Source organism: Neomonachus schauinslandi, chromosome 5 (genome assembly GCF_002201575.2).
Source record: "Neomonachus schauinslandi chromosome 5, ASM220157v2, whole genome shotgun sequence".
In the NCBI taxonomy this organism is placed as follows: domain Eukaryota; kingdom Metazoa; phylum Chordata; class Mammalia; order Carnivora; family Phocidae; genus Neomonachus; species Neomonachus schauinslandi.
Window position 1 is genome coordinate 174,847,768 of NC_058407.1, and position 22,044 is coordinate 174,869,811.

General features: G+C 60.8%; 1 protein-coding gene across 1 annotated transcript in view; it reads left to right on the plus strand.

Moving 5' to 3' along the window:
- The first annotated feature begins 202 nt into the window (after window positions 1-202).
- MAD1L1 (mitotic arrest deficient 1 like 1) overlaps window positions 203-22,044 on the plus strand; it is a 285,464-nt gene continuing 263,622 nt past the window's right edge. The window contains exons 1-7 of the mRNA XM_044915187.1: window positions 203-286; window positions 2,356-2,535; window positions 4,924-5,048; window positions 5,868-5,949; window positions 6,837-6,967; window positions 7,084-7,198; window positions 9,091-9,152. Coding sequence (XP_044771122.1) covers window positions 209-286; window positions 2,356-2,535; window positions 4,924-5,048; window positions 5,868-5,949; window positions 6,837-6,967; window positions 7,084-7,198; window positions 9,091-9,152 — 773 coding nt within the window. The 5' untranslated portion in view covers window positions 203-208. The remainder of the gene's footprint in view (window positions 287-2,355; window positions 2,536-4,923; window positions 5,049-5,867; window positions 5,950-6,836; window positions 6,968-7,083; window positions 7,199-9,090; window positions 9,153-22,044) is intronic.

Below are 22,044 nucleotides of genomic sequence, written 5' to 3' on the forward strand. Positions count from 1 at the left end.
GAAGGGCCCAGCATCCATCCTTCTTCCCCAGGGCTGAGTATGGGCCTTGTTGGAGGCAGGTGCTTGGTGTGAGTGTCGGACAAGCCGCTCACCTATTTGGTACAGCTGCTGAGGGTTCTCTTCCCCTTGGGTGTGACCTGGTCAGCTGGAGGAACGAGCGGAGCGGATCCGTTCCAAGTCCCAGGTCGTCCAGGTGGAGCGGGAGAAGATGCAGATGGAGCTGAGCCACAAGAGAGCTCGAGTGGAGCTGGAGCGGGCGGCCAGCACCAGTGCCAGGCGCTATGAGGTGGGTGCGAGCAGGAGCACAGTGCCCGCCAGGCCCTGAGGCAGGCAAGCCTCCGGCAGGGAGCCTGGGGGCTCTGCCTCTGGGTTGCCGGGGACGGCCTGGTTGGGCCATAGCCAGCAGCTATGCTTGATGTCCTTGAGGGGGGCAGTGCACGGGGGGACGGCTGTCTGCACACATGCCTCTCTGCTGGGCTGCCTGTTCTCCCTGCCACCCCCACCCCAGCCCCCACTCCCCCCTGCCCCGAAGACTTGGGGTGTGAATCCAGCAGAAATACGAGGTACCACAGGATGACAGGCTTAGAAAGTCACCGGGTTGTGTAAAGGTCTCAGGCCCAGGCCGGACCAATCTTGCTTACGTGATTATAGGGCCTCAGAGCAAGGATCTCCAGTCTTGGGGGTACTTCCTGTTGTCCCTGGCTTACTCAGGGCAGACTGGGCAAATGCAACCCCCCATTACCTAGGGAAGGTACTAGGCTTTTACTGAAGGCATAGATCCCTTTTTTTGCTTCGATCAACAGCACTTTGCCAGAGGTTTTCAATGAGTGCTCATGATTTGTGGAAATGCTGCCAAGACTTAGGCAAAGGATTGGACCGGCATGTCTCTGACCTGCCTGCGCTTTCCCCAAGGGTGGATGTCTGGCCCCATTCTTGCCTTATGTGGCACATTTGCACGTTTTCCTAGTCCTGTAAAAATAGCGGATGTCTTCCAGGGTGTGATGCTGGTGGATGTGTTCGACCCTGGTATGCAGGCTTCTGGCTGTGGTGTGCCGTGTGGGCCTAGTAGCCCAGGAACATGGCCTACGAGTGGGTCCCACGGCCTTGGCATTGCTCTGGTGTTGCTCCCAGGGCTTCCTCCTAAGGTGGGGCTTTAGCTGGTGTTCTGGGTCGTCCTAGGAGGGACAGTCCTGGAGGAACTAGTGGGAAGGGACAGGGAGAGGCCGTGGGAATCTTGCTGCTCTTAAAAGTGCGTTATTAGGGCCAAAGGTGGCACCAGGGGCCATCAGGTAGTAGGAAGTGGGGTGTTGGTGCTACTACCCTGACTCTCGGGCAGATGGCAGGGGGTATGGAGCCATTGGAATTTTCCTGAGCCATTAGTCCATCAAGGGCAAGACCTGTCCTGGCTGTCTTGGGTCTCCAGGGTGCAGTGCAGGCCGCGGCACCTTAAAGGTGCTTAGAATGCATTGGAACGAGTTGGGAGGATTGTCTCACGGTTGGTGGAAGTCTTTTCCTGGGGAAATCGAAGTGTACAGGGCTGAGCTAATCCCAGGTCCTCGCTGGGCTTGGCCTCCCTCTGAGAGGCCTTTCCCTTCCCACCCACAGACATAGTTGAATGTGATCTGGAACCATCTGAGCCGGTGGCTTTCAAATTGTCCCTTTGCGTCTTGGACATCTGTCATGGTTTTTCAGGGACTTCCAGTTTGGCCGCGGGTGGAGATCTCAGAACCTCTCAGATGGTGAAACTTTGGTTGGTGTCTGAGGTCTGGGGACCTGCAGGGACTGCCTGTGTGAACTTGGGATGGGCAGCCTGAGTAGAGATGCTATGTGCCGCTCTGGGGTGGGGCTGCCAGGGGCCCTGCATTGTGGAAGGGTCCCCCGACTCTTTGAGGCCAGACTTGCAAGCCCCCTCGAGTGGGCCGTGTCCCTCTGTGTTCATCAGGTCCTCCATGGTGCTGGGCTGGAGAGGCCTGGTCTGAGCACTTGCCTCGGGTGTGCTGCTGGGCCTTCTGCAGCGCCGCCTCCCAGGGAGAGGCCAGAGGTCAGCATCAGGTGCCCACTTGGTGGTCCCTTTGCTTCTGGGGCTGAGGGTGAGCTCCTAAGTGGCTGACTGCCATCTCCGGAGACCACCGGGTCCATCAGAGTGAGGAGTCTCAGTCCTGGGGCTGCCTTCCCAGCATAAGACGCACGGTGGTTCTGCAGGTCTGTGGGAGAGGATGTGCCTGGAGGGGCCTGGCCTCTGGTGGTGTGAGCGGGGCCTGCTGCGTGGCTGGCACCGGTGTAGGAGAGGTCCCCGTCCTGAGGGAGGGGTGGGGTGGGCCTCCCGGCTCCCACTTACTCTCCCCACTCTGGCAGCGCGAGGTGGATCGCAACCAGGAGCTCCTGACGCGCATTCGGCAGCTGCAGGAGCGGGAGGCTGAGGCGGAGGAGAAGATGAAGGAGCAGCTGGAGCGCCATAGGCTGTGTAAGCAGGGCCTGGACGCCGCCGGCCAGAAGCTGCGGGAGAAGGAGGACGGCCTGGCCGCGGCCGGCGAGGTGAGGGTTGTCCCAGGGGTGTCGTTTCTCGGGGGAGAGGCGTGGGTGCCCTAGGGTGCTCCTACCACGGCGCTGGGCGGTTTCCTCCGCCTCCTTGCCATGTGTGTGCAGTGTTTGCATTGTCGTAATCCTAGTAAAAATACTCCTTTTCCACTCTGTGGCCTTCAGTTCATAAATCAAACACTTAGTCTTTGTAGTTGTGAGTTTTAGTGGTTGAATAGTGTGCATTTCGTCGTGTAAAAACTTTGCTTACGTGCATGCATCCTGGTAGATGTATGTACATGCACACACATGCGGCAGGTTGCACGTGGCTTTTGACTTCTGTTACTGATGTTGACATACTCCTGGGAATGGGGTTTCAGGTCTCTGGGGACAGCGTCTGGCTTTTGCTGCCAGTGCCATGTTGTCCTGGCGCCGTTGTTGAGGGCTCTGGGTTCCCTGTGGCCTTACCTGTCACGGATGGTGGTATCTTCTGGAAGTACTTGTGGGTTTTTTTTCCCCCTTCCCAAAGGTGTAGTGTTGCCCCTGGATTTGCATTTCTTTGGTTATTAGCAGGTCTGTTAGTATTTGAGAACGTCTTTGGAGGCAGTGCATACGTGAACTGTAGTTTTTACTGTCTCTACCAGTTGAAAGTTGTATAAATCTTAGAAACAGAGCCCAGACATTGATGCTGGTGGAAACTGGACTCTCCTGACCTTCCCCGTCCCTTTGCTGCGGTGCTGCAGATCACAGGTGCAGTGAGGAAAAGGATGAAGCACTGCCCGGGGAGGGAGCAGGGCACGAGATCATTGGTATTCTGTCTCTGCGTGCTTTTCTCGACTTGATAGATCTCGGGAAGCAGGCTGCAGGTTATTTTTGCCTTGGCAACGCTGGAGAGCATGTTAAGGTTGTTCCTACATCTGTCTTCTGATGTGGATGTTGGCAGGAGAGGAGCTGTGATCGGCCTCAAGACAAGTCCCCTTGCTGCCCTTGGCTTGCCTAGGCTGCGTTCTGGAGGCTGGTGTGGGGCCCGTGGGGGAGGGCGGGGCCTGCGCTCTGTTCAGTGAAGAGCGAGGTTGGGGGAGACCCTTGCCACACAGGTTGCAAAGAGGATGAGAGAAGGGCCAGGGTGGGAAGGTGGCGGCCAGTCAGGATGGAGGACCCTGAATTTTGTTTGTTATTTGTACCTCCTTGGAGAAGCCTTCCCTGGTGACTCCATCATCATTGTCCCTGCATGCGCTCTCCCCACCCTGCCTGGGTCGTATGCTCGTCCCCGGGAAGTCCTCCTGCTGACCGCCGGGCTTCCCCGCAGCCGGGTCCTGTGTGCGTTAATTGGATTCAGGAAGACTTCTCAAAGGTTGTTTTCCTAGTTAAATGTATTTGGCTCCATTCTTCTGTGATGCGTGGGTTGATAGGCACCCTTGTAACAGAGCAGGTGGATGGAGTAAGGGATGTGGACGGCCTGTGTCAGCCTCCCCTGGGGAACGTGGGTCCTGGGTTGGTGTGGGCCCCCGGGCCATGTGAGAGCATGTCAGGCCTCCTTGTTGGCAGGGGTTGCCCTGGGACTGCTGGTGTCCCTCACTGCGGGGCGTTTGCTGGACCGGGTCCCTGTCCTCTGGTCCAGGAGGTTAATTTACAGGGATGCTTCTGAGTGGGCTCTGGTGGCCTGATTAGCTGGCTTCTCCTGGGAAAGCCATAGAGGGAGAGCGGTCACCAGATGGTCACTGGGAGGTCACCTGGTGGGGGTGCAGTCTGATGGAAGGGCAGCAGGTCTGCCCCTGAAAGTCCAGAGGCTTGGCCCTGGGTCAGCCTCCCCAGCCCCGGCTTTCTGGCTGAGGGCATGCCTGCGCTTTCCCCAGGGGTGGATGTTTGGCCCCATTCTTGCCTTCTGGCTGAGGCATTCCCGTGGCTCCTCCGTCCTGGGGGGCTCCCGTAGCATCGTTCTGAAGACGGCCTCAGTCCCCCATTTCTGATTTCTTGGCAGGACGTGGCTGTGGTTCCCAGGGAGTGTTTAGCTGGGATGGGGGCATGGTGGGGGTTCATTCGGGGCAGGTGCGGTGCGGGGAGCCACACAAGCACACTGGGCACAAGCGAGGGTCCCAAGTGACAGATATCATGGGGGGGGCCTCTCGGCAGGCAGCCCATCCCCATGACCCAGTCTTTTCCCATTTGCTTGAGGGAAGCGTGAGGCCGGCCGCAGGCCAGGATAGTCTGGCATTGGGTTGAGGTGTGGCGTCCCCGCCCAGGTCGTGGGTCGGAAAGGAGAAGAGGGCTCGGTCCCTGCCCACAGGAGGGGGGTGGCAGGTGCAGGCTCTTTTGGGGCCATTTGTCCCGTGGGCTTGTGGGTCAGGAGCTCATCTCTGTGTGTGCGTCACAGCCCGTAAGCAGCAGCCGTGTCCCCCCCTTCAGACCATCAGCGCGCTGAAGGCGAGGGTCTCCGAGTTGCAGTGGAGCGTGATGAACCAGGAGATGCAGGTGAAGAGCCTGGAGTCTGAGAGGCAGGAGCTCAAGGAGCAGCTGGCCTTGCAGCACAAGTGAGTGGCTGCGCTGGGGTGGGGCCCTGCCCCTTTGCTGGGTGAGCCTGCCCGCGGGTCGCCCTGGGTCCGGTCAGGCTGAAGCCTGCTGGGGCATGTGCCGGGCTGCGCATCCGGTGGTTCCTGGTGTGGGAGACCGTGAACAGGAAGGCCTTGGCTCGTCATCCTGTGCCCTCTGTGGTCTGTGCATCCAGTGTTCACGCGTGCCATCTGTGCTGAGCCCCGAGGACCTACAGGTGCCCTTAGGGTCTGTCCTCCCCGTCCATAGGCTGTTGGCGGCAGACACAGGGACCACTGAAGTGAGAGTGAGGAGTGTTTTAAATGTTCTGAGAACAGCAGCAGGGAGCAGTCATTTCTTCCCTCCCCGGGGGCTGGGCCCTCTGCTCGCAGAGAGCTTCTCCAGAAGTGAGGCTTTAAGGGCTGTGTGGGGCGCCCCTGGGGCGGGTGGGGTGTGGGCCGGAGGGGCCGTACAGGCGGAGGCCGCCTTCTGAGTAGGCATGGAAGTCTGAAAGGTCAGAGGGCGGAATTCTGTCCCTGGGATCTCGGCCTTTACCTTCACAGGCATTGTCCTAGGAGAGCTCTGGACGCTCCTGGGTAGGGTTGGGGGCGTGGGGGCGTCACGGAAGGGGCCTCGGCTGCGGCCGTTCCAGGGGTGCGCAGCGGAGGCGAGGGAAGAGAGCTGGGGGTGTGACCCGAGGAGACTGAGGCCCCAGTGCCCTGGGGTTTGGGGGGTGCACACTGGAGAGCCTCTAGGGTGAGGGTAACTGCTGGCTTTACTACCCCCCTCTGTCTGCACGCGATGTGCTTTTCTCTCGATAGGAAATGTCAGGAGGCTAATCAGAAGGTTCAGGAGCTCCAGGCCAGCCAGGAAGCGAGGGCCGACCAGGAGCAGAGGATCAGGGTGCGTTACTCCGTCTCAGGCGCAGGCTGTGTCTGGTGGACATCCCGGTGGTGGTCTCAGCCATCCAGCCGCTTTAGCCGGGGCACGCTTCGGGTGTCCGGGGACCGTGAGCTGCCCGTGCCCACGTACTGTGGACACTGTCGCTTGTCTCGGTGTGTGCCGTGCTCGGGGCTGGGGCTGCTGCCCCCCACCTCCCCCCAGTGTTGCTTCCCTGTCAGGCCTCGGCTGCCTGGCCCCCCCGCCTCTGCTCTTGCACGTGCCGTTCTCTGGCCGTGGTGCCCGCCCGGCTCTGGCACCTCCCCGCTGCGCAGCCTGCTGGCCCGCCTCCCGCAGCGGGCTCGCCTGCACGGCGCAGTGCTTGCCCTTCTCCCAGACTTACCTGTGTCCTGTTTTGCCCTGGCCCCGCTGCTTGGCCTGCACGGGGCGCAGAGCTGCGCCTCTTAATGTCTGTGGACTCACTGACTTGGTCCTGGTCTCACGCACTGAGCTTGTTCCTTGACTTGTCGCTGACGGATGCCAGCTGTCCCCAGTGTGTCTCGAGGGGACTGCAGGTCGTGAAGGAAAGGCTTTCGTCCGCAACGTGCACAAGACTCGCTTGTTACGCGGGGTCTAGTGTGGCTGGAGCGGGTCTGGCAGGGGAGGAGTGCTGTGTTGGACCGACGTGCTTATTTAGGGAGCCTTGGCTGCCTGTCCTTGGGCAGGTGTGCGCCGGGGCCCCGCGCCCGAGGGCGGTGCAGCACCGAGGTGTGACCCCAGCCTGTAGTGCCATGTCGGGGTGCCCCCGGAAGGGAACGCGGAGGACGCCGCACAGAGGCACCCCTGGTGTTTTGGAGCGGGGCCGGGCCATGGTGGTCGACCTTGTCCTCTCTGTCCCTGGCCTCCCTCAGGATCTGGAGCAGAAGCTGTCCCTGCAGGAACAGGATGCTGCGGTCGTGAAGAATATGAAGTCTGAGCTGGTGCGGCTGCCCAAGATGGAGAGGGAGCTGAAGCAGCTGCGGGAGGAGAGCGCCTACCTGCGGTGAGGCGGGCGGGGCGGGGCGCGGGCCTGTCGCCAGGCGGCCCTCCCCCTCCTCCCTCCCTCCCCCTCCCCCGTCCCCAGGTGCCCGTTGACAGACATGTTTCCGGCCTTGCCAGGGAGATGCGAGAGACCAATGGGCTGCTCAGGGAGGAGGTGGAGGGGCTGCGGCGGCGGCTGGGACGGCAGGAGAAGATGCAGGAGAGTCTGGTCGTCCTGGAGCTGGAGAAGGAGGTGGGGCCCCGGGGACAGTGGGCTGTTCCCTGTGGGTGTCCTCTGTCTGTCCGGGGGACCCTGGGTGTTTCAGTCCAGTGTTCCAGTTCCCCTCCTGAAACGTGGAAGTGCTGGGCTGCTGGTGGCCTGAACAGTGGCCCCAGAACTGTGCCCGGCCTCCTGGGCAGGCCCTCGTGAGCCAGCCCGTGGCGGGGAGACTCGGCCGGGGAGCGCAGTGGCCCGGGGTCAGGCATCCTCGCATGGGCAGGGGACGCGTGGGGGAGTCAGAGAGGTGTCATGTGGGGAGGACCCAACCCCCCGCTGCTCTGGTGTGGGAGACGGAGGAGGGCCTCTAGAAGCCGGAGAGGCCTGGAAATGGCTTCTTCCCAAGAGCCTCCAGAAGGAGCTTGAGCGCGTGCGTTGTGTTCTCAGCCGCCCGGCGGAAACGCGAGAGCTGATACAGGTAGTGAGTCAGAGAGAGGAGGCGGTGTGGGAAACCCGACCCCAGCCTGGTTCCCACCCGCAGATGTGAGCAGGTGCCCGGGCTCCACTTCTTCTGCTCCTGGGCTCCCCGTGGCGGTCTGTGGGGCCATGTGGCACAGCTGGCCGCAGGCCTTGGTGCTGCAAGCGTCCCGCTGCTCCCACGTGCGCGTGCGGGGGCGCGGAAGCTCTGTCTCAGCCGGGGCACACAAGTAACGCCGCTCCTCGGCCTTGCTCTCCTCCTCCCAAGCCACGGGCCTCTGTTGTTTCCTGGGTAATGGGGCTGTGCCGGCGGCTGCCTGCTCTTGGCCAGACGGGCCGCCTCTGGCCGCGCAGGGCGGGAGCCAGGCTCCTCGAGGATGCTGGCTTCCGTACGGACTTAGCCTGAAGACGCAGCTCCAGACAGAGCAGCGTCTCCTCTCAGCGCTTCTGAAATTGGTTAAGAGTCTGTCTCCAGAGTCACACTGCCTCGCGTGAAATCCCACCATGGATGCTTGGTGGCTGTGTGACCCTGGGCAGGTGACTCAGCCTCTCCGTCTGCCTGTATAATGAGGAGGAGCAGTGTCTGCCTTGCAGGGTCAGGAGGGCTCAGTGAATTCACGTCCCGTGCTTAAACAGTGCCTGGCCCTTGGGGGCTGGTCACTGAGCATCGGCTCCAGCGACAGAGTCGTTAACCAGCCGTGCCCCGCACGTGATAGGGCCGTCCGGTGATGGAGTGAATGCAGTGATGCGAGCAGGGTGCTTGGCCCGGGCAGGGGGTGGGGGGAGGCCAGACAGAGGCACGTGGTCCTTGCCCTCACATTGCTTGCATTCTGGAAGAGGTGGGGGAAACTCTGACGTGGGATGTGGGTCAGAGTGTGGCCAGGCAGGCGATGTCCCCACCTCCTGTTCTGCCTGTGGGGCCCCGGGCCCGAGTCGGCCATGTCAGCTGGGGGTAGTTTGGCTCTAAGGCCAAATGTGTCTGCCCTGGGGCCCGGCGTCCTGTGGAGCCCCTGGCATGTGGGAGAGGCAGTGGGTTCTTGTGGTTTCAGCGCCCAGGTCTGCCCTGGGGCGCGGGCTGTTTTTATGGGACCACGCATGCGGCTGTTTACCACCCTTGTCCCTACTCCCCGGTGCTTTCCCTGCTGAGACTCTTACCTGACTCGGTGGGACCGCAAACAAATGAGGCCGAGCGTGCTCGTGGTGGGCGTAAGCTGTCTGCTCCGGGGCGGACTCGGAGCGCTTCGGCCTTTAGCTCAGAGATAAGAGCAGGCTGTTCTGAGGGATCAGGGAGACTTAACATCCTCCTCATCGCTGTTGCCTTTGCGTGAGGCTCTTTGGTCTGGGGCCTGAGGTGGGGTTGCGTGAGGAGGGGCAGCAGGCGGCCGCGGAGGCCTCGGAAGGGAGATGCTGGGGTCGCGGTGCTCTTAGCATTCACCTCCTTGTCTTTCCAGAGGCTGCTGGCAAAGCTGCAGAGCTGGGAGCGGCTGGAGGAGACCACGGGCTTGAGCATCAGGTAGGCGGAGGGCGCCACTGACCCCACGGCCCTGCCTCCCCGGCGTCGCCAGCAGCCGCCCTGCTCGAGGCTGCCGGGGCGGCTCCTGCTGGGGCCGCTCACGTCGGGTGAGGTATTTCCGCCATGGCGGGGACGGGCCCGAAGTGACTTTCCTGCCGAAGTCTGAGCACCTTCCTCACGTAGGGTCGGTGGCCGAGTGTTGGCAGGGATCTGATTGCCCTGCGCCGTTGGGCTTTGCGAAGGGGCTCCGTGTATGCTCAGGGAGCAGTTGCGTTTGGGGCAGGCCATTCCTTTTAGGCAAACACAAACGAGATGAACTGAGTTTTGGGGAGAAAAGGGGAAATGCCATCGTGGAGGATTGTTGTGCCCGTCTGGCCCCCGCAGCAGCCTGGGACCCTCTGTGTCAAGCTGTTGCCAGCAGGGGAGCGGCCGGATGCAGGGGGGCTGTGGTGGGGGCTGCCGGGCAGGGAGCTGGCCTCTCGTTCTCCGCTGGGGAGGATGGCCAGGGCAGGCATCTTTCCGCCGCTCCCTGCCCCCAGTCCCACACGTTCTGCCGCCCATCCTTCTGGGGGCCCCTTTCCCTCTTTCTTCAGCGTTGCTGCCTGTCCCTCGGTCCCCAGGACTCTGGGCTCCACTGTGGACTCCTCCTTCCCCGCAGCTTTGTCAGTGTCTGGTGGGTCCAGCCTGGGAGAGGGGTGGAGGAAGATCGATCATTCGGGCTGAGTCCTCGGAGCTTTGGTGTTTCAAGAGCCTTTTGTCTTGCCTGCTTGTGTGACTTAAAGACTGTAGCTTCTCAGTTGTGTTTCGTGCTGCTCCTGGAAACTGAGCCAAGATTGAGAACTTTCTTTAGAGAGGTGTCCTGCGATGACACGTCCTGCTGCTGGTTCCGGGACCTGCAGTGGTTCCGATCAGCATTATTCGCGCGTGAGCCGCACCCGCAGGACCCAGGCTCGTGTTGGGCCGGCCCAACGCGGGGGCCTGAGTGTTCTGTGCTTCCCCCTGCTCTCTGCGCTCATTAACTCACCGGAAGGCTTCCCTCCTGCTCCCAGGGAGGCTGGTCAGAAGAGAAACCTCCGTGACTTCTTTCTTTGCGGGAGATCAGAGGCCCACACGTGCCCGATCAGCCCAGCCGCCGGCGTGTCTGAACGCCCAGTGTGTGCCACAAAGCTCTCACCGTCGGTCAGGCCCGGGGCTGGGGCACGGCTGGCCGCCGTCTCTGGCCCGGATGGAAACGCGCTAGTCCTCCAGCCCTTCGGTCTCACTTCCAACCGGAGGGCCTTCTCTGAGTGTGGCTGCTGTGCAGGGAGCTGACCGCCTGGTCACCTGCTTGTGCGTCTGTGTGTCGTGTGTTCAACGGGTGGCCGGGCCCGGGAGAGGGAGAGGAAGGGGGTGGTTGAGGGCTGTCAGACGTGAGGGGTCAGGGGTAGGAGAGGGGACTGTGTAGAGCAGAGCTGGTGTCCCTGCCGGCCCCTGGTGAGTGTGTCCCCTTCAGGTCTGTGCAGGGAACGCAGTGCGGGCCTCGCCGTGTGTGTGAAGATGAGCACGCTCACGCGCTGCGGAGCGGGGCCCGTGTCCCTTCTGAGCAGCCGGAGGCTTCTCGAGAAGCAGGTGGAGCACCCTTGTGGTCCTGGTCTCCTGGCACCCCGTGGTGAGGGGCTCCTGTAGGGGGGCAGGTTTTCTTTCACGTGCTTTGTCAGCCTGTCCGCGGTCCCTCCCGGGGGCACTTCGGAAACCCCAGCTCCCCTACCCCTCCTGTCCCCGGTAGGGTGCTTGGCAGGCTTCGCCTCCGGCCGCTCCGCCCCCTGAAGTGAGTACGTGTGTTGTGTAAAATGGGTGTGTGGCCTGTTGCCAGAGCCCTGTGGAGAGTTGGGTACGAACGCAGACTTCCCAGGCCCGGTGGGTCAGCCTGCCGGGCCCCGGACTGGAGTCTTGCACGACCTTGAGTGCTGTGAGGAGGAGTTTGGCTCTCCTTTTTTTGCTAGGTTTTGGGCAGTTAGAGATTTCTGAGCAGGGAGGGTGACTTGTAGGAGCCCACATCTGGTGAAATTGAATAGGGGGTGGGAAACGTGCAGAGGGAAACAGGGCACAGGGAAAAGCTGGGGTCCCTGCAGGAGGGGCGTGGGAGGGAAGGGTGAGCACCGGTCACGAGCTCTGAGACTGCTGTCTGGGTGGCTGGGTCTGCCTGGAGTGGTCCAGGATGGATGCCCTCCGTCAGCCTGGCCATGTTCAGTGTGGCAGGGGACAAGAGGCCTGGCTCAGACCCTACTCACCAAGGGCTAGATGTGTGTCTGGCCCCAGCTTGGCCCTCATGTGTTGGGCGGGTGGCTTGTGCCTCATCTTCCACATCTGTTCGTGGAAGGACTTTCTAGAACATTGCTTCCTCCCCGTGGAAACATGTTCGTGTGTGGGTGTGTCCTAGCTCAGGGGCCCGCCCCCCCCAAAGCGTTATCAGCCAGCTCTGGGAGATGGCCGTGGGTTGGAGTCCAGCAGATGCCCTCCAAGTAGGAGCTGGAGGGGCAGGGAGGGCCTTTTGACCCGGCGGGCTCGAGTCTCTTGGCCTTGAGGCCAAAGTGTTGCTGTCACTTTGGGACTGAAGGCATGTCACTTGGCGTGTGTCGTGACTGCCGGCCCTGGCCCGCGTCACAGGTCTCCTGGGCTTTGAGGGCTGCCGCCACTAGGTGGCACCCCCTCCCCCGTGATCCTGATCCCTGCACCTCTAGAGCAGTGGGGTCCCGTGGGTTTCGGGCCCCACACCTGCAGCCTGCGGCTCTTCCTGGTCCTCTGCCGCTCTGTGTGGGACTCGTGTGCTATGGCCGCGGCCCAGAGGAGCAGGGCTGTGGGGTCTGTGGCCTTACAGTCCTGTGCACCTGGGGGCGGCTGGCCGGCCCCCGTTGGCTGTCCCATACCTACTCTGTTCTTGACCGGCCTCTTTATGATCCTTAAATACCTGCAGTCTCTGAGTTTCTGGTGTTTCAGACCAGATGTTCTCTGCACGGGCTGTCCTCCGTGCGCAGGGCTGTGGCTTTCCGCAGATTCTCCGAGGGCCCTGTGGCCTTGCAGAGGTTGGGAACAGAGAGCAGGTCTGACACGTGGAGAGACCAGAACTCCTTGAAGTTCACACGGCATGACTCTTGTCACCCTTCTCTCAGTTTGGGATTTCTCAGGCCCCGAGGAGCCCAGAGGTGTCAGGAGAGTTGGGTGGAGTTGGCCGGGGCAGGTCAGGCAGTGTAAACTAGTAGGGAAGGCCCTTGGCTGTTTCCTCCCCTGCCAGGCAGGCCTGTCTACCTGGACGTTGCTGGACACCTGTCTCCAGCATGCAGGTCACCTGGTTGGAGGCAGTTGGGCCTTGGGACTTGGAGAGTCCTGGGTGGGAGGGATGCCGCACTAGGCTGGGTGGGGTGCCGTGCACCCGGGGGAGGCTGCAGTGTGGAGGAGGGTGCGTGGGTGTGGTTCTTGGATGTCCTCATCCCAGGGCTTTGAAAGCTGAGTGAGGAACTCAGCAGCAGCACACAGAGAGTGCCCGGGTACGGACAGCTTTGCCCTGGGAGCGCGGCCTGGTGGGGAAGGATTTGAAGGTGCTGACTCTCTGCGTCGGTGTCAGCCTGGATGTGACTGTCTGGGGCACCGGAGAAGGACTAACAGAGGGGCGGGAGGGGGTGGGGGCAGACGGAGCAGAAGGGAGCACCTGCAGCAACATAAGGGTGCCTCCCCTCAGAGCACTGGTTCGTGTGACTATTTTAATAGAGGGGAACACACGTGACCATCTCCATAGACGCAGAAGCATTACTGAGAGCTCAACACCCTTGCGCGATGAAGACCTCTGAGCAAAGCTGGAGTGGAAGGGGCCCCTCAGGCGTGGCGCCTGCCGGCCCTGCAGCTTGCAAGCCCTCTCCCCAGTCCTTGTCGGTGGCGGTGGTGGTGCGGGCCAGGGCAGAGGTGGGAGAGCGGAAGAAAGGCGTGCAGCTGGAAGGAAGACAAGCTGCCTCTGGTTCGAGACAAGACGATCATCCGCATAGGAAATCCCAAGGACTCTGTAAAGAGCCATTTGGAATCGGTAAGTCTGACAAGGCTCCCGGTTACAAAGACAACACACAAAGGCGGACTGAATTTCTGCGTACTGGCAGCCAGCAATTGGAAGTACACGCCCCTGACTGTAGCCTCAGAATCGTGAAATACTTGGGGATAAATTCGACGAAAATCTGTATGTTGTCAAGTGTAAGTTCTTCCTGAGAGATACCGTGCTCGCGGATTGGAGGAGTTCATGTTGTTGAGATGCCAGTTTGCTAAAATTGGTCCATACATCCAGTGCAATCCCAGCCAAAGTCCCAGCAGGCTTTTTTGGTAGAAACCAACAGACTGATCCCGAAATTTTGTAGACTTGTTTTTGAAAAAAAAAACCAAGGGCTTACAGAGGTTGATTTCAAGACACGCTATAAACCGTATCAGTCAAGGCTGTGTGGTAATGGCGTTAAGGATAGACGTATACGTCAACGGAAAAGACTAGGAAGTTCAGGAATAATTCAAGAACATAGAGTCTGTTGGTTTCTGTGGAGATGAGATAATTCAGCAGGAGAGTCAGTCTTCCACAAACGGTGCTGATGCGGTGGGATGTCTGTATGGTCAGGTGCGGGTTCTCGTGTCTTACCGTTCCAGCATTGAACCAGTGGGCGGGCACCTACCTGGGGTGAAAACCAAGACTTCTGGAAGGTTAGGACACAAAAGCATGAACCAAAAATGCAGAAAATTCGTAACTTAGAGTTCCCCAAAATGAAAAAACACCTTTGCTCTTGGAAAGAACAATTAAGACAAAGAAGAGGCAGACCCTCTTCTAGGAGGGAGAAAGTATTTGCAGTGTGTACATAGGCCTGACGGAAGATTCCTATCCAGGATTTGTGAAGAATTCTTCCAAGTGAAGAAGACAATGGCCAGTTTTTAAAAGCTGGACAGAAGACGTCTAACAGAAAACTTTACAGGAGAGGGTCCGCGGACGGGAATAAGAACGTGACACACGTTCCGCATCATTGTCGTTCCGGGGTGCAGGTGAAGGTGCCATGAGATGCCCCGGCTATGTGAGCAGCGACGGCGTGCGTTCGCTGCAGGGGCGAGGGGAGGGCAGCTTGGCACTTGGGAGACCGTTTGGCAGCTTCCTGCATGTTTATGACAGGACCCGGCAGTTGCATCCTGGGTTCTTAGCCAAGAGAAATGGAAATGTAACCTCACAAAGACCTGTCCCTAAATGTTCCCAGTGGCCTGATTCCTAACAGCCGAAGCGTGGAAACAGCGGGCGTGTCTGTCAGCAGGGGCGCGGGTTCACAGAGCGTGGCGTGTCTGTGGGGCGGGCCGGACTGCTGTGCGCACGTGGAGTCCTGCTGACGCCGGATGCTTGGAGGCCGTGCCATGCGATGCCCTTTATTTGGAGTTTTAACAAAGGAAAACTGACTGTAGTGGCCTGCAGGTGAGTGGCTCCTCACGTCTCAGCTTGGAACATGATTGGAGCGAGAGGGGTCATGACGGGGTGCCAGAGGCCACGTGCCTTTGGCCGTCACGGCAGCTGCTTGGGTGTGCACACGGCCGGTTGTGCACCCCACCTCCGTGAAGCCGGCCCGTGGGCGGTGGCAGGCTGCGGAGGGGTGCTGAGGCGTGCTTTATAAAGCCTTCGGTTTGGGTGGGGCCCATCCCCTAGGCTCCTCAGGCCCCCATCGCCCTCGCCCAGTGTCACCACTGCCCGGTCCCCGGCACGTGGCTCTCGTGCCCAGGGGGCAGTTGTCGGAGAAGGGGGCTCAGGGCTGCCGCAGAGGGGGGCAGCTGATCCCCCAGTCTGGGCACCGCCTGGTACATTCTCACGTGGCAAGCTCTGTATTCGCCTCCTGTGACTCGGGGCTGCGTCTGGATTCTGCACATCTTGTCATTCGATTTCCTCCGGTCCTTCTGCGCCAGCACCGAGCTCTCTACTGAACGGAAGGGCCGTACGGTGTTGTGTAGAGTGCACGAGCTCTGAGTGACCTCGGGCCCCTGGTGATGGACACTTTGGTTGCTTCCAGTGGAAGCAGCGCCTTATTGGTCGGATTCTTAGAAGTAGGTTTTTTTTTTTTTAACCTTAAAAGAGCTCCGTGTCTGAAATGGACAGATGGTGCTCATTGCCCTCCAGAAACATTCTGTATGTTTCCATCCTGGCACACCGGTGGCATCACTTAGTGTGGGCAGTATGCTTTCAGAGGTCTCGGCAGAGACTCACCGTGCAGCCCCGGCGCAGCGAGGAGGGCGGGGACCGCCCGTGGGGTGGCTTTTTTTTTTTTTAAAGATTTTATTTATTTATTTGAGACAGAGAGAATGAGAGAGACAGAGAGCACATGAGAGGGGGGAGGGTCAGAGGGAGAAGCAGGCTCCCTGCCGAGCAGGGAGCCCGATGCGGGACTCGATCCTGGGACTCCAGGATCATGACCTGAGCCGAAGGCAGTCGCTTAACCAACTGAGCCACCCAGGCGCCCCCGTGGGGTGGCTTTTAACCAGCGTGTGGAGCAGCTCCCACCGGGGAGCCTTCTTTAATGGGCATGGAATGCATGTTGAGGCACTCTGGGCTCAAGCCCCTCATTTTATGGAGGAAATAGCTTGCTGGTGGCGGGTGCGCCTCTGTGATTTGGCTCCTTCCCCTGTCTGTTTGTGCCCGAATCTGGCCCGGTTTCAGTCTGGCTGGGAGGCCGTAATGCCCGTCAGGAAGCGTGCACGTTTGACGGGATTGACGGTGCCAGGGAGGCCGCCGCGCCCCTGAAACTGCTGACCTGTCACCTGCAGTGAGCACGGGAACCAGGTGCTGACGGGACGCTTCCCAGCAGCACTTGTCAGCTGGCCAGGTGACCGGTCTTGGGGGCCAGTCTCCCCTGGCAGGTGAGGCCAAACACGTGATTCCTTTTTCTTTTTTTTTTTAAGATTTTATTTATTTGACAGACACAACTAGAGAGGGAACACAAGCAGGGGGAGTGGGAGAGGGAGAGGGAGAAGCAGGCTTCTCGGGGAGCAGGGAGCCCGATGTAGGGCTCGATCCCAGGACCCTGGGATCCTGACCTGAGCTGAAGGCAGACGCTTAACGACTGATCCACCCAGGTGCCCCGCGTGATTCCTTCTAAGAGAGCATCTCATCGACCGACCCAGACCCTTTAATGGCCATACTTCCCGTGGTTGCCACCTCCGATCACCTGGGTATTGGGTCCGTCGGTACACGAGGCGATGCTGGTGCTCGGGAGGGCAGCCGGGCTGTCAGGCATCTCGGTCTTGGTTTGATTTCCTCTGTGGCTCTGGAGGAGGAGGAGGGAGGTCAAGGCTTCACCTTCTGGCCTCCCTTGCTAGCGCCTCTGTGGCCTCAGCCTGGAACCTTTCTGTTGTTCCTGCACTCACTCATTTGTCTGCTGAGAGCTGTTGTTTTGGAGCCTCAGCCCCGGAGAGGCACCTTCACCCACCCTCGGCACTCCGTGAGGCCTGTGCCCCGGTGCTGTGCTGGGTTCCAGCCCTGGTGGCCCCCAGAGGTGTGCGGACGGGGGCCAGAGACTTCGGAGCCCATCACAGCCCTGGGCCTCCCTGTGGGGGCCGGTAGTGGGAGCAGGCGCTCCCGTGATTACTTTTGGCCTCAAGTAGCAGCTCGTTCTCCTGGTGCCTGAGCCCCCAGCTTCTTTCTGCCTCGACGTGTTTGATTTCGTTACTGGCTGTCTGCTGTTTTCAGTCTCATGAAATAAGAGCAGGGGCTTGTCTTCAGAGGCTCTGGGGGCTTGGAGGGTGGCCAGCCTTTGTGAGCACTGAGTGACGGCAGCCAGTGCCATTTAATAAACGGCGAGGGAGGCGTGAGGATGTTAGAACCGCTTTGTTTCTGTGCATTTGTGTCTGGGGTTGTGACTTAGGATGGGGCCTCTTCTGGCCTGCTTGGCTGTGGTGACAAGACGCCTCGTGTTACTCAGGCTGTTGTGTTCCAGGGGGAATTCGAAGACAAGCGTAGCGGAGAGCTTCCTGACAACTGCCGTCCTTCAGCTACAGCCCCGTCCTGGGCCCTGGGGAGCAGCCTCTGGCCGTCCCCGGCTCCCCAGTGAGGTTTAGACTGGCCTGTGCCTGCTGTTGGGAGTGGGTGTGTGCAGCGAGGTGCGGAGGGAGCAGTATCCCCGACAGGCCGGCTCCCCCGTGGGCCCAGCTGCGGCACTTCCAGATGCATGACGGTGGGCCGGCCCCGGTCCGGGCATAGTCCTGGCCCCTTTGTCTCTGCGTGCCTTCTCCTGCGGGGAATGGAAACAGGGAAGCGCTCTCCCAGAGGAGCTCTGCCTAGCTCTTCAGGGGCTGTCCCCTGCATGTGTTCGCCCCGGGTCCCGCAGATGGCGAGGCTGGTCCCAGATGGAAGCGCGTCTGTGGTTCTGCACTTCTTGCTCGGTGCTCGAAGCGCGTTGGAGGGCTTTTCTCCAGCTCTGTAGATACGGTTCTTCTACTTCTGTATCTCCTTTTAAATTGGTTTTAAAAAGTCTAAAGCCAGATAGTGGAAGGATTTAGAGAAATTAGGCTCTGCTGGGTTCTCAGGGGATTATGTTGGAGAGAGAGGAGCATCTCCGTGTCCAGTTGCTGCAGACTTGGAGAGGCTTTACTGAATTCCTTCTGGGGGTGCGGGAGGACCCAGCCTTCCCTCATCCGTGCCCAGGCCCCCCATCCCCAGGCAGGGGGAAGGTGCTGGGGGCTGCACTGCAAGGGTTGTGGGGAGGACGTGGGGAGGGGCTGCAGTGTGAGCAGCAGAGCTGGAGGCCTCCTCTGGGGTAGCCTTGCCTGTTTTCCCAGCAACCCCGTGGCCTCCGGATGCCCAGTGTGTGGTGCAGGCTACAAGGAGCGGGCGTGGGGTGGGGGAGTGGGGGGTGCCCGGGCAGCATTAGCTCTGGGCTTCCTCAGCCGACAGCCTCGGATGTCAGCTTTGTGGCTGTGAGGAGTGATCACGCCCCGTTAAGTGCTGATGTCCTTCCTCACGGTCAGTGTCCTTCGTGTCTGAAGCTAGAGGGCTCCTGTCCGCTCGAGGGCAGAGCAGGTGGCTCTCAGTGTTGAATTGCCAGTCCAGGGTGAGGCGGCGGCCACACCCCAGTGCTCAGGCGTGGGTGGCTGCCCGGGGACACGGGCTCTGATTTTGCCAACACGAGCGGGGCGCCGAGGCTTGGAGGGTGGCCGGCTGGATGAGCGCTGAGTGGGAGCCCACGTGTCCGTGAAGCAGAGCCCCGGCAAGAGGACAGGTCTGTGTTCTTAGAGGCAAGCGGAAGTATCCTTTAAAGGACGGACGCCGCTCAGCACGGGGCCAGGTGATGGTGCTTTGCTGCGGTGTTTCTTCAGCGGGGTCACACTGTTACCCGTGCAAAGCCCGGACCCCCCTTGTCCTCAGCTGTGTCGTCTGCCTTTGGGCATCTCAGGGACAGCGAGCGTGCCGAGGCGTACCTCCGCACCTCACACGCTGCGTCCCTGGCGCCGCTCGGGCTTCAGGCCCTGGGGGTCATGGGGACCAAGCAACAGAACCTGTGCGTTCCCCGGTGGGAGTCCTGAGGATGGGGAGGAAGCCGGGGAAGGGGGAGAGTGGCGTCCCAGCTGCAGGGAGAGGCGAGCACCAGCATGGGGAGGTGCTGGAGTATCCACTGGGGTGGAGGTGGGCGTCGGTGGCCACCTCCTAGGTTTCGGTGCTGCTGGATCAGAGTCTGCACAGGGCGGAGGTGCGACCTGGAGGCATTGTTCCAGATCCCTTGCTCTTCCTCGCTTGACCTGCCTTGGGTCCACCCTGGGCTGATGGGTGGCGGAGGGCAGAGGTGGAGACCCTTGGGCAGGAGTGGGGCCCTAGTCAGTGGTTCTTCCTGCCCCCACCCCCGCACAGCTTGGGGGACCGTGAGGGGGACGGTTGCCTTTCCTCGGTTGGTCGGGGCAGCGAGGGCTGTCTGTCTGCAGACTGGGCATGGCATCCTCCATGTGGCTGGCACCTTGGAAAACCTGTTCTGGGGCTTGGAATTAGTGGCCCTTCCAGGCAGGAGCCTGGTTTTCTTGCCCCACCAGGTCCATGCTCGTGGACTGTGTGCAGGCTCGTGCTCGAGGGCACGGCGGGCCTGTGGCTGCTGAAAGCAAGTGTCTCTGCACTTCTCAGTGAGTCACACGATGGCAGGAGGAGGAGCCTCTGTGGCAGAGGGGTGGGAGACGTGCCCGCACTTTGTGTCTAGCATTCCGGACCCTGTGTTGAAGACCGCGTGCTCCAGACGGCGGCTGTTCTGCCGGCCCAGGAGGAAGCCTTCACATGTGCTCTCGGGCCATCTGGCGTGTCTGGCTTCGGAATGGCCGGCTCTTGCTAGTCTGGGCCTCGGGGCTTGCGAGCAGGCCAACTGCTCAGGCAGCGATTTGGCTTGGGGCTGTCGTGGCCCTTACCTGCAGAGAGCCAGGCTGGCTGGCAGAAGCCAGGGAGGGCGGAGTAGGAGACGGCACGGTGCCTTCTGACCCGGCGCACGGGGCCCATGGGGGCATGCGTGCAGACGATCCTTGCAGACTTCCCGCTCTCCTTCCACCCGGTTCATAGAGTAGGATGTGGGGTAGGTGCTGGGAGAGCTACCCGCTCGCTCTCCTATGTGGGGAAACTGCTTGGAGAGATCTCATTCCTCTGTCATTTTTACTTTCTCTCACTTGAAAGCGAATTCGGGTCAGTCTAATGGAGTGCAGAGGTGTCCCTGTGTGCGCACGCATCCAGGCGTGTGGAGGGAGCGAGTGCAGAGGGCAGAGAGAGGAAGCGAGGGTGAGAGGTGCACCGAAAAGCCGCCCTAGGCCCTGCTGCCTCCCTTGCTCTGGTACCTGGAGGCGCCCAGACGTCCATGGAAAGGGGGAGTCCTGTGTCTGTGGGATAAGAACCACCCAGTGGCTGAGGGCTGTTAGCGCTCATTTCTCCTCCAAGTGTGGGGACTCCCGGGCCGGTGACCGCAGTGACATGTGGGCCTGGACGGGGGCTGGGGATCCAGATGGTGGTCTGACTTACGTAAATGGCGAGGTTGGCTGTCAGACGGCCTTCTGTGAATAGCATTTCGTTGGAGACCTACGCAAATCAAGGAGGAATGGAAGAGAAAGCGATGGAAATTTTAAAAAATTGTTTTAGAACAGGCAAAACTATGTCCCCAAACCTGCAGCACGGTGGTTGCCTGAAGTTGTTGAGGGCTTGGTTGGGGAGGGACTGTCCGGAGCCCTCCAGGGAGTGGGGGGGTGCTGTGTCTCAATAGGGATGTGGTCACGGACCCATGTGCACCTCAGTGTGCTGTGACCCAGGCCTTAGGTACAGTTGTTTTGAGGAATAACTTATGGTATAAAATAGGTGTAAAACCAATTGAGTTGGGGGTGGACGGCGGGTGGCAGATGAGAGAAATGGGTGGCTGGTGGCGGGGATGCCAGGCAGCTCCGGGCCCAGATGCTGATGCCTCAGGGCGGGGGAAGTGGGGTCGGTGTTTTCTGTGGCCTTTGGGAAACCGCTGTGGGGCAGCTGGTGTGATTTCAGATCCTAAGGGACTGGAGACCCCCATGTGAACAAGCGGTGTGCTCACGTGGCTCAGCGTTCAGAGGACGTGAGGGGTGGACGGGGCAGGTTCTCCTTCCGCGCCGCCAGCCGGTGGCCCCCTCCCCAGAGGCTGCTGGTGCAGCTGGCTCTGGGGGCCTCGTGGAATGAGCGCTGGATGCCGTATCGGATGCCCTGGTGCGCAGCTCGCCGAGAGCCCGGTTTCTCAAAGGCACCTGATGCTTCCTCGTGCGGAGGTCGTGCGTCAAGGGACGGGCGGGAGGCTGTCCTCTCGGCAGAGCTTGGGGGTCCCCGAGGCCGCCCTCAGGTTCCGTGATGGCTGGGAGGGCTGCGGGCAGCTGTGACTCGCCGGTGGGTCATTACAGGAGCGCAGGACTCTGGGGGGCTGGGGACAGCGCGCACGGGGGTCACTGGACCAGGTGCCTTTCCTCCACCCTTAATCTTTTGAGTCCCTCCACCACGGAGGAGATGAGCCTGTTCCGGACGCTTGCTCTAGATTTTCATTAACTCCACGTAACGAGGCCTGTACTCAGGGAGTCTGTTTTTACTGGCCAGTGGTTCCAAGTGCTTTATCGATCTCTTGCCTGGGGAAGGGCCACCGAAGCTCTTGTTGGAAGCTGTCCTCCTGGACCGTGTCAGTCTGTGTTAATTGATGATGGGGCTCTGGGGCTGCAGGTTGTCCTTGCCGAGGATCCTCAGTGTTCCTCCTATCACGCTGGTCTTGGGGAGCCCGTGGGCAGAGTGCGTGGTGGCTTGTTTGTGTGCTGGGTGTAGCCTCCCTCGCACACGCTCCTCACCTCCAAGGACAGCACAGACAGCACGCAGGGGCAGCCGGCCCTAGGACAGTGGTTCCTGCACTCGGGGAGCCTTGGGGGAGGGGCTGGCCCAGGGGAGGAGTGCCGTGGGAGGCGGCAAGGCAGGCTTGGGGTGACCGCTGAAGGTGAGGGTGAGTGTGCAGCACAGGACAGAGGCCTCGGGCCGCTGAGCAGGCCAAGGGCTGGGAAGGACCGCCGGCCACGACAGGTCCGCTTTGTACGCTGAGCCACTCCCTGGCTCCGGTGTGGAGCAGGAGTGCCACAGGGACAGAGACCGGGAGACGTGCTCGGCACCCAAGACAGGAGGTTACCGGCCTGGATGGGGGGCTGGGAGGGAGGGTGCAGGCAGATGGGGCAGAGGCGGGCATGGGGTTTGGCTCTTAGGAAGGGAGAGCTGTGGACTCTGTGGAGGGCGTGTGCTTTTGAAGCGCCACAGAAGTAGCCACGGGGAAGCTCCCCAGAGATAGCCAGGGGGAAGTGCCACGGAGATAGCCAGGGGGAAGCGCCACGGAGATAGCCACGGGGAAGCTCCCCGGAGATAGCC